Below are 11604 nucleotides of genomic sequence, written 5' to 3'. Positions count from 1 at the left end.
GACGCAAAGGTTAAGAGGAAAATCAAAATGCACATTACTGCGACTTTGAATGTATTCCAGTCACGTAAATGAATATCACTGTACTTAATGAAGCTATGTTCTCATGCCACAATAAATGTAGGTTTCTGACAACAAAAGCATGTTCAGACACCCCAACAAAGAACTGGTGCCGTACCGCTGATTTCCTAGACTGTGGATTCGACTTGAAAAATTACAGCTGCATAACTTAAACCCACTATTATATAGATTTAGAAAATCTCTCTCTCTCTCTCTCTCTCTCTCTCTCTCTCTCTCTCTCGCGCTCTCTCTCTCTCTCTCTCTCTCTCTCTCTCTCTCTCTATATATATATATATTTGAGTATTATATTGTTAAATAAAACATCAAAGCAATCCAGCATAATAAATTGCAGTCATTTAACTTTACAGTAAAAACGCAAAAATTAAAATTTGCTGAAAATGTATTCAACCTCAGGCCTCATCCAAGATGTAGATGTATTTTTTTCATAAATGTATCATTACCTGCTCACCAATGGTTGCAGTGAATAGGTGAATACAAACAGCTGATAAAACATCACAATAATCCACAAGTGATCCACTTGACTCCAGTCAATCAATTAACATCTTTTGAAGCAAAAACCTGCAAGTTGATAATAAACAAATCCATTAAGATGTTTTTAATGTCAAAATGTTGCTTCTGGATAAAACATGCATCCTCTATTCATAATATTGCTTTCTCCAGTGGAAAAAGTTGTCTCACCTGAATCAGGAGAAAAATATGCACAGGTTTAAAGTTAAAACGCCTTAATGATGGATTTGTTTCTTACAAACACACAGATGGTAATCGGTGGACTGGAGTCGTGTGGATTACTTGTGGATTATTGTGATATTTTTATCAGGTGTTTGGACTCTCATTCTGACGGCACCCATTCACTGCAGAGGATCCATTTATAAACAAGTGATGTACTGCTAAATTTCTTCAAATCTATTCTGATGAAGAAACAAACTCATATACATCTTGGACGGCCTGATGGTGAGCACATTTTCAGCAAATTATCATTTTTGGGTGAACTATACCTTTAAACAGCCATTTATGGATGTGGATGTATATTTAGGCTCCATCAGTGACATACACAGGATGAAAACGCCACACTGGAACATTGCCAGGCTGTTGCAGATACTTGATATATTGAACAATAGACACCTGTGATGAAAAACATGGCTTTTGATTAAAGACCTATGGCAGCATACTTGTAGGTTTGAGTCAATGTCAAGAACAGCTTCAGTGCCGGCTCACACTGCTGAAGGGCATTGAACCTACACAATAGACTTTTGTATGGAGCTGCCAAACTAGAGGAATCTTTCTCTTACAGACACTGACATATCCATTCCCGCTAAAATAATATGAAATGTAATGATCAAATGACTAAACACAAAGAGCTATCTGTCAGGTATTTTGGAGTATCCAGGACACCTCAAAATCCATGACACTATCATTATGTTAGACAGTTATGACAGTATTGGATTAATAATTGGATTGTGAAGCAATCAAGTACAGTGTAAGGTGTTATATGCTTTTATAATGCAAGCAGACTTAGAAATGATACATAGACTATACCCCGTCAAAAGAGAAGAGACTTCTTTACAAAGCAATCCAGCATAATAAATTGCAGTCATTTAACTTTACAGTAAAAACGCAAAAATTAAAATTTGCTGAAAATGTATTCAACCTCAGGCCTCATCCAAGATGTAGATGTATTTTTTTCATAAATGTATCATTACCTGCTCACCAATGGTTGCAGTGAATAGGTGAATACAAACAGCTGATAAAACATCACAATAATCCACAAGTGATCCACTTGACTCCAGTCAATCAATTAACATCTTTTGAAGCAAAAACCTGCAAGTTGATAATAAACAAATCCATTAAGATGTTTTTAATGTCAAAATGTTGCTTCTGGATAAAACATGCATCCTCTATTCATAATATTGCTTTCTCCAGTGGAAAAAGTTGTCTCACCTGAATCAGGAGAAAAATATGCACAGGTTTAAAGTTAAAACGCCTTAATGATGGATTTGTTTCTTACAAACACACAGATGGTAATCGGTGGACTGGAGTCGTGTGGATTACTTGTGGATTATTGTGATATTTTTATCAGGTGTTTGGACTCTCATTCTGACGGCACCCATTCACTGCAGAGGATCCATTTATAAACAAGTGATGTACTGCTAAATTTCTTCAAATCTATTCTGATGAAGAAACAAACTCATATACATCTTGGACGGCCTGATGGTGAGCACATTTTCAGCAAATTATCATTTTTGGGTGAACTATACCTTTAAACAGCCATTTATGGATGTGGATGTATATTTAGGCTCCATCAGTGACATACACAGGATGAAAACGCCACACTGGAACATTGCCAGGCTGTTGCAGATACTTGATATATTGAACAATAGACACATGTGATGAAAAACATGGCTTTTGATTAAAGACCTATGGCAGCATACTTGTAGGTTTGAGTCAATGTCAAGAACAGCTTCAGTGCCGGCTCACACTGCTGAAGGGCATTGAACCTACACAATAGACTTTTGTATGGAGCTGCCAAACTAGAGGAATCTTTCTCTTACAGACACTGACATATCCAGTCCCGCTAAAATAATATGAAATGTAATGATCAAATGACTAAACACAAAGAGCTATCTGTCAGGTATTTTGGAGTATCCAGGACACCTAAAAATCCATGACACTATCATTATGTTAGACAGTTATGACAGTATTGGATTAATAATTGGATTGTGAAGCAATCAAGTACAGTGTAAGGTGTTATATGCTTTTATAATGCAAGCAGACTTAGAAATGATACATAGACTATACCCCGTCAAAAGAGAAGAGACTTCTTTACAAATTCAGCATTTAGAATTACTAAACTTTGGACTGTTGTTGCATTGTACAAAAAAAAACTTTCTCAGAAATAATCTTCTAGTCTAGTCTATATTTACACTGACCTTTAGCTATATTAAGTCAGTTTGCCTCAGGTTCACAGGCATCTTAGAAGAGAACATATCCACTGATGTACTTCATTAATCTACATGTTCTACAAATTTTGGCATCCAGAAAGTGTATAAATAATTCATTTAAAAAATCATTATAAGCTGCATATACTTATTTGAACCCTAACAGACATTGTCTTCTGCTGTTTTTATTTTATTTTATTTTTTAATGTTTTGCTTGGAAAATGTGCATGTTTGCACATGCTTTTTGAACATTTGAGTTTGTATCCTGCTCAGGTAGTCATTACTAACAAATTCTATGCACTTACCTTTACATTACATTTACATTTATTCATTTAGCAGACACTTTTATCCAAAGCGACTTACAATTGGGGAATACATCAAGCGATTCATCTTAAAGAGGCAAGCATACACAGGAATTGCTCGTCATACCAAGTTTCAAGCATTGTTCAAATAAGTACAAGCTAGACAGAGAAAGATGAAAGTAAAGAGAAAGGATGAAGTCGCTTGAAAAATGTCAGGGAATCAGCATTCCGCATAGGGGTTGGAAGATCATTCCACCAGCCAGGAACGGTAAACGAAAATGTTCTGGAAAGTGATTTTGTGCCTCTTTGTGATGGTACCACGAGGCGTCGCTCACTAGTGGATCTCAGACTTCTGGAGGGGATGTGGATAATAGTGAGTGGAAGTAGGTGGGTGCTGAACCTGTGGCTGTTCTATATGCAAGCCACCAGCCAGGAACGGTAAACGAAAATGTTCTGGAAAGTGATTTTGTGCCTCTTTGTGATGGTACCACGAGGCGTCGCTCACTAGTGGATCTCAGACTTCTGGAGGGGATGTGGATAATAGTGAGTGGAAGTAGGTGGGTGCTGAACCTGTGGCTGTTCTATATGCAAGCATCAGTGTCTTGAACTTGATGCGAGCCGTAACTGGCAGCCAGTGCAGGGAGATAAAGAGAGGTGTGACGTCGGCTCTTTTGGGCTCATTAAAGACCAGTCGTGCCGCTGCATTCTGAATCATTTGTAAAGGTTTGATTGTGCATGATGGAAGTCCAGCCAGAAATGCATTGCAGTAGTCCAGCCTAGAAATGACAAGGGCCCAGACAAGAAGTTGTGCAGCATGCTCCGTTAGGAAGGGCCTGATCTTTCTGATGTTGTGCACTGCAATGCAAACCTGCAAGATCTAGCAGTTTTTGCAATGTGGTCTTTGAAAGTCAGCTGGTCATCAAAGATTACACCAAGATTTCTGACCGAACTTGATGGGGTAATTGTTGATGAACCTAACTGGACGGTGAAGTCATGCTGTAGATTTGGAGTGGCCACTTTAATGTTGTTTTGGTAAGATTGGTTTTGCTAAAAACATACATGTAAAAACTGGAGAAAGAAAGAAAAAAACATTGACAACAGTACTCTAGTCTGTTATAGGGTGAATAAAGGTAATCTGGGACTTTCAACTTCTGCAATCAACTGTGATGTCACCCAAACGCTTTATACAAACAAATGCCATTTTTCTGAAATTGGCAAAATGTATATACATATTTAATGAGTTCTTGTTTGCTTTTGGCAATCCAGGACAGTTTACTTTGAGATTTAGGACAGTCTGGGGCCCTAATTTAAGTGTTCTTATGCAGTAGTGAGAGCATGTGTACATGAGAAATGAATGAATGTATATGTGCGAGAGAGGAAGAGACAGAGTAACATGGAAGGGAGATTTAAAATGACAAATTAGTTGCATATCCTGTTTTATGGTCCTGTTTGTAGCAAGGGTGTCTGAATAAAAATGATGAATTATGAAGTCACACCATGTCCCACTTATTAAAAACATTGAATAAAGAGAGAGTCATGTTTGAAATTACATCACAGTTTCACTGTAATAAATAAATAAATACCTTTTCATAAATTAAAAGTTGGAAAATGAGCCTATTTTCAAAAGTAGTGGAGTGTTCCTTTAACTAATAGGCTACTAAGTTGTATGAAGTGGTTTTTGACCAAAAACATAAAAAAAATAAAAAAAAACATTATTCACTGTCATTATTTACTCTAATAGCTCATTGGAGACTATGATAAAGTCAAGACTCTGTCTGAGGGCTCAGACTGTCAGTGTAAGTGTGTAGTAAGGCCTCTGAGCAGGAGCGCATGTAAACGCATTGAAGAGGGCCATGCAAAGGCTGAGGACTTCTACATAGTGGAGACATTCACTGCAGGACCCAGCTGTAAGAAGTGTGCCTGCATCGCCCCTCCCTCAGCCCTCAACCCCTGTGAGGGAGACTTCAGATTTAAGAAGCTGCAAGAAGCTGGACGGGATGATATCAAGGTAAAGGGTTTTGAACTGAATCAGGACTCATGGGGAGACAGAGACAAGAATCATGCACTGGTGTTAATAGATGATAAGTAAAAAATACTGACTAGTTCTATTTAATTTGATGACTTTTCGTCTTTTTTAGACATAAATTAGTCAATATTATAAATAATTTCTATTATCCACTTGTTATATCTTGATGTTTCAGCTCTCAACCATAATGGACCTTCTCGAGGGAGCATTTTATGGGATGGACTTGTTAAAACTTCACTCCATCACAACAAAACTTCTGGAACGGGTTGATAACATAGAGAAAGTGAGTGCAATACTGATGCTTGTTCTCAGAATTAATGAATAGAAAATATAAACATCTGTGATCATTAAACAGTACTTCTGATAGAAGCTTAGATCTTATATGATCTAATGCTTATAAGAATATAAAGTACATTACATTTATTAATATACACACACACACACACACACACTTTAAAAATAAATGCTCTTTATTGCCATCTATGCTTTCATTAGAAACCATCCATGTAACCTTTCCATTGCACTAAAGGTCCTTAATAAAAATAAAGTTTGTCGGACATTGTCTGACAGTATTTATTTTTGGTTATGCTGTTCCCTGAAACAACCACATTGCTTTCTATACACTATTCAGTATTACCATTGCACCAGAAATCACTGTCTGCTTTCAAATGTTGCCACTGGACAAAGGGGAATTGAGTTCAGGTGGTTGGGCGGAACTGCCACCCATGGACTTGTATTGTGTTTACATTCTCCTTACAGTCGTTTTCCGGAAACCTGACAAAGGAGAAAGTGAGCGTGAAAGGTGAAAAAGCACAAGGGAAGGGGCCTCGCTCCAACCAACGACAAGAGAAGAAGAAACGTCTCAGCGTGCTGGAGCCCTTACTGCAGAAGAATGCAGCAGCTGCTTTTGCTCAAAGTGAGGTACAGATACAAGCACGCACTAGCTCAATCCATTAGAAATTCCCTGTAGGCTCTTATTAATCTCACTTCACACAGATGACAACTGCCAACATATATGCACAAATACACACTGCAAATGTCACACAGATTACCACCAGTACCAAACTTTGCCCAGTGGAAACAGTGGTCAAATTCACTGTTCCAGTGAGTCTGGAAGACATGTCAGTAGAAAAATAGTCGATCAAAGCCATACAACTTTCCCACAACGTGCTCAAGTCATTAATACACCACAAATTCCCCTTCATCTCATTCAGGACATTTATGCAGCCACAAAGTGGGTGACTTGGAAAAAGACAATTAATGCTGCTTTTATTTGATGCAGTAATGTGATCAGGTTTAATTACATAAATTTTTGAAGATAATAATTTAACTGACAATTTCACTGTTTATTCCTGGCCAGAGGAAATATGAGGAAAAGTTTGTTGGGACTCAGGGCTCCAGCAAACCTGTGCTGAAGAGAAGCAACTCTGAGGGTCAAGAGGAGCCGCATAAACCTGCAAAGACCAAAGCAGGTCCCAATGGCATGACCATTAAAAGCATGACCTTCTACAAAGCCAACACAATGGAGGACAACGAAGGGAAAGAGCATAGTGAGTGTCCGACAGCTCATTTCATTGTAATAATAACTAAAATGCAGCGTTTATAGCTGCAGCTCTTATGTATGTCAGCGGAGAAAAAAAACTGAAAAGGATCAACAATATGTTCTTGTATTTAGGGTTAAATTCTAATATGAAAAATGTTGAGACGCTAAATGCAAGTTCAGCATCACTAATAATCATTACACAGTGACCGCCCATATTATTATTATTTATTTATTTATTTTTTTCAGCAACCTTGGTTCCAGGAAGTATTTTCCCCATTTATCTGTAGAGATACTACAAAACACTTAGCAAAGAGTTCTAAAGCATAAACTAAACCAACAAGTTCTTGAATGAATCATAATATTTGATTTAAAATACAATTTGATTAAAAAAAACAAAAAAAACAATGTACTACAAGTTACATAATTAAGTTATACAATAGACAACAAATTTAAAGTAAACAGTACATTTCAAATGAGTTGTTAAATATTAATATATTTATATAATATTATTGCATATAAATACATTACTGTATTTTAATATTTTTGAAAGAAGTCTCATATGCTCAGCAAGTCTGCATTTATTTGATAAAAAAAATACACTAGTCTAAAAATACTAGTCTGCAGTGTCACATCTTTCAGAAATGTTGTTTTCAAAATGTTGAACAGTTGTGCTGTTTAATATTTTTGTGGAAATGTAATGCTTTTTTCAGGATTGTTTCATGAGTAGAAAGTAGCATTTATTTTAAACAGGAATCTTCTGAAACATTGTAAATGTTTTACTGTCACTTTTGATCAGTTTTATATGTGTATGTTTTGGCTGAATAAAAATATGAATTTTAAAAATACAAATTACCCTGACATAGTCCGCAGCATTTTCAGATTACAGGTGAAACTTTACAAACAAGAGTATGCTAAAGTTAAACTAAGCATTTTATGTTTCTTCTCTCAACAGTTTCCACAGCAGCGCATGAGGTTGTGAGTGGTGATGGCTCGGTGGATTTAATAATTGAAGACCAGCTCCATAAGCATGAGCTGCCTGCGACTGTTACAAGACCTGAAACCGCTGCAACAGTGACCCAGACACCGTCAGTGAACCTCAACACACAGAATGGAGACCCTACTGCTGCAAACATGCCAAATGTAACAAGCCAAATTGAAGGAGAGACTGTAAAAGCCAAAAAGTCAAGCACAATTACAACAGCAAGGGCAGTTCTGCCAACCTCAATGCCTTTAACTACCACAATGTCACCAAGCATCAATGCAACAACCATCGCAACTCCTCTTGCAGTGCCTCATCTGGCCAGTGTTACAGCACCTGCAAAGAGGTCCAAACTTAGCTGGGATGAAGCTACAACTCAAACAAGCACACAACCTCCAAAGAAGACCAAAGAACAAGGTAAGCTTGATTCCAGATCCAGATTTGAAGAAAACAAACTTACAAGAGTTATATATAGATGCTTCCCCTCTGGATTTGTTGTTTAAAGGGATCTGCAAGGACACATTAGCAAGCATCGCTGATCCTGTTACACACAACTCATATGGCAAAAAAGAAGGTGCATGGATGAAAGACCCGAAAGGCAATGGAAAAGTTATATATGTGACTGACTACTACTATGGAAACCAGCTTCTGGAATTCCGTGATATGGACACCTTTAAACAAGGTATATATCTTTAAAATAGAAACTGCTGCATTTGGCTGGTGTGGCTGGTCATTTGAAGCATACTGTACTGTATATTAGTGGTCGACCGATATATCGTTAAGGCCGATATATCGGCATTTTTTAAATATCGGCATCGGCCGATAAGTTTTTCTGTTTGGCCGATGCGTTCAAAGCGGGACTTTTATTTTAGACGGCGCTGACAGTGGCAGCGCCTGAGAGTGCTCACATTCTTCCTCTTGTTCGCCGTTGTCATTAACAGTTCTGTCTAATACGGATAGAAGTCTGTCTAATAATCAGATAGAACAGTTAAACAAAGGAATTAAAATGTATACAAAAAGTATTATAACGATTGCTTTTATATTATTAGTAATAGAAAGGCAAACATTATAATTCTTTCTTGATTGCCGTCAGCATTCAGCAAATAAGCATTTATATAATTTAAACAAATCTTTGAATGACTAATGAACATTTAATTTCACAAAGCTTGCAAACTTAGTCGGATCCAGTTGGGAGATCTTGTGAAGTGTGTATGTGACCTGCATGATCGCGTGTTCTCTGGGTGACGGTCGGTCCGTGTGAATGGAATGCGGACAGGTGGAGAGTTCAGCTTCACTGGAGACGCGACAAACTTTAAACTCATGATTTCAAATTATGCTGCGCTTTATGCATTTGCCCACTGCCATATTCATGTCTTTTCCACTGTGTGCTGTATGTAAAATGAGTGTTACCTTGGCTTTATTTGAAGAAATATGATTCCCAATGCACACAAACTTCCCAGAATACTGAGTGCCCTGGTAGTTACAGTGTTTACTTCCTTTTTTATTATATTTTTATTAAATATTTATTTATTTGTGAAAAATACTTTGTCATCTAAAGTATAAGTATGTTTATTTAAGACATGTAGCCTACTTTTTAATCCATTTTCAAATTATTTCAAATTTCTTAAACATTAATTAAAATAAATAAAATTATATCGGCTTTATATCGGTCATCGGCCACCCTGCTTTCCAAGATATCGGCATCGGTTGTCAAAAGACCTATATCGATTGACCACTACTGTATATTTTCTTTTTTTGTACTGTACAGAAAAAAAATATTTTTAGAATATTTTATACTATTGGTTAGACTCCAAACTTGTTCAAAATAATAACACATTTACATATACAGTACTGTTCATAAGCTTCAGACTGATTATTTATTTATTTTCAAGAAATTCATATATTGAATATAATTATTTTTTTCAATATAATAACAATAATAACATAACATACATGTATTATTAAATAATGCTTTCTATTCATTAAACAATCCTAAAAATATTTATCATAGTTTCCACAAAAATATTAAGCCGTTTTAAACATGTAATAATATTATAATAAATTATATATTCTGATTTCTGAAGGATCATGTGACACTGAAGACTGGAGTATTGCTGCAGAAAATTTGGCTTTTCCATCACAGGAATAAATTACATTTGAAAATTGAAAAAACATTTAACTGAAATTAGAATAATATTTCATGGTATTGCTGTTTTTACTGTATTTTTGATCAAATAAATGAAGCTTTGGTGAGCATAAACTTACAGACCTCAAACATTTGAATAGTCATGAAGTTTTGTGGGAAAAAATCTTTTTTGAGATTTTCCTCAATTGAAATTGTTTCTCTTCAGATTTTTACAACAGATCTACAACTTACAGACAATCTCTGAATAATTTCTGCTACTACAATTAAAATATAAAAAGCCACTTAATTTAGGAGACGATATGTTACAATATCGAACTTTTTTCACATAGCATGAAAGAGTCATTATACATGCAAATATACAGCTGCCTTTATGTTTTAGGAAGGGGGTCCCTTGCAAGAAGATCATGACCAACCTCTGCAGTATATGACATTTGTTCCTCTTTCTTCTCACAGAGCAGTTTAGCAACTCCTACAAACTCCCCTATAACTGGATTGGCACTGGCCATGTGGTCTACGGTGGCTCTTTCTTCTACAACAGAGCCTTTTCTCGTGATATAATCAGGTTTGATCTTCGTCTCCGCTATGTAGCAGCCTGGACCACCCTTCATGATGCAGTATTAGAGGACGAGGAGGCTCCCTGGAGTTTGGAAGGACATTCAGACATTGACTTTGGTGTGGATGAGAGCGGGTTATGGTTAGTGTACCCAGCTCTGGACGAAGAGGGATTTCACCAAGAAGTGATCATCCTGAGCAAGCTCCGACCCTCTGACTTACAGAAAGAGAAGAGCTGGAGGACGGGCCTGAGGAGGAACTTCTATGGAAACTGCTTCATCATCTGCGGCGTTCTGTATGCCGTCGACAGTTTCGAGCGCACGCATGCCAATATTTCCTACGCATTCGACACACACACACACACCCAGATGATTCCCCGCCTCCCTTTTGTAAACAACTACACTTACACCACACAAATTGACTACAATCCTAAGGAACGTATGCTATATGCATGGGACAATGGCCATCAGGTGACCTACGATGTAATATTTGCTTATTAACAGTAATTTAAACACTTGAACACTTTATTAAGGTACTGCGTGCAGCACTTTCTGTATAAAATAGTGAAATGATTATGTGTCTAAGTGGGTTGTAGATCAGTCTACATGACAAATATTTTTATGGATATTTCATCATGCCTTTAATTTTGTAATTTTGTCTGTTGCATGTCTTTTGTATTTGCTTTTTTTAGTGAATGTTTATTGATCTCAAAGGGGTTCAAATGTGATTGAGCTATTCATGACAAGGTTCTCACTGCTTATATGAAGTGTAAATGTATGTTGTGTATAATGTAATTAAAAATAAGCCTTACAGCAAGTTCTTTTAATTCTGTTGAAGTTTCATTGCTTTAGCTTCTTTTGAGGTGAGCATAAAACGTCATTTGCAACTCATTTAACTTTCATATTATGGCATACTTCAAATTAAACAATATACTCAATGAGAGAGAAAAAAAGTGCATTTCCCCCAGTAAAGTAAGAGGGATTTGTGATGCCAGCCACAAATAAAATCCCTTTAAGCTAACAAATGACAAGGACAAACATTT

General features: G+C 36.6%; 1 protein-coding gene across 1 annotated transcript; it reads left to right on the top strand.

Annotated features, from left to right (window-relative positions):
- Window positions 1-3489: 3489 nt before the first annotated feature.
- Window positions 3490-11368, top strand: olfml2bb (olfactomedin-like 2Bb). Its single transcript, XM_016284812.1, has 8 exons — window positions 3490-3495; window positions 5058-5324; window positions 5518-5625; window positions 6102-6263; window positions 6703-6892; window positions 7838-8281; window positions 8370-8546; window positions 10464-11368. Exons 1-8 carry the CDS (start codon window positions 3490-3492, stop codon window positions 11060-11062), a joined length of 1953 nt encoding a protein of 650 aa, XP_016140298.1. The 3' UTR covers window positions 11063-11368.
- The last annotated feature ends 236 nt before the right edge of the window (window positions 11369-11604 follow it).

The sequence above is a fragment of the Sinocyclocheilus grahami genome, unplaced genomic scaffold (assembly GCF_001515645.1).
Source record: "Sinocyclocheilus grahami isolate Dianchi unplaced genomic scaffold, SAMN03320097.WGS_v1.1 scaffold188.1, whole genome shotgun sequence".
Classification (NCBI taxonomy): Eukaryota; Metazoa; Chordata; class Actinopteri; order Cypriniformes; family Cyprinidae; genus Sinocyclocheilus; species Sinocyclocheilus grahami.
Note: the sequence above shows the minus strand (reverse complement) of the source record. Positions and strands in the feature narration are given on the sequence as shown.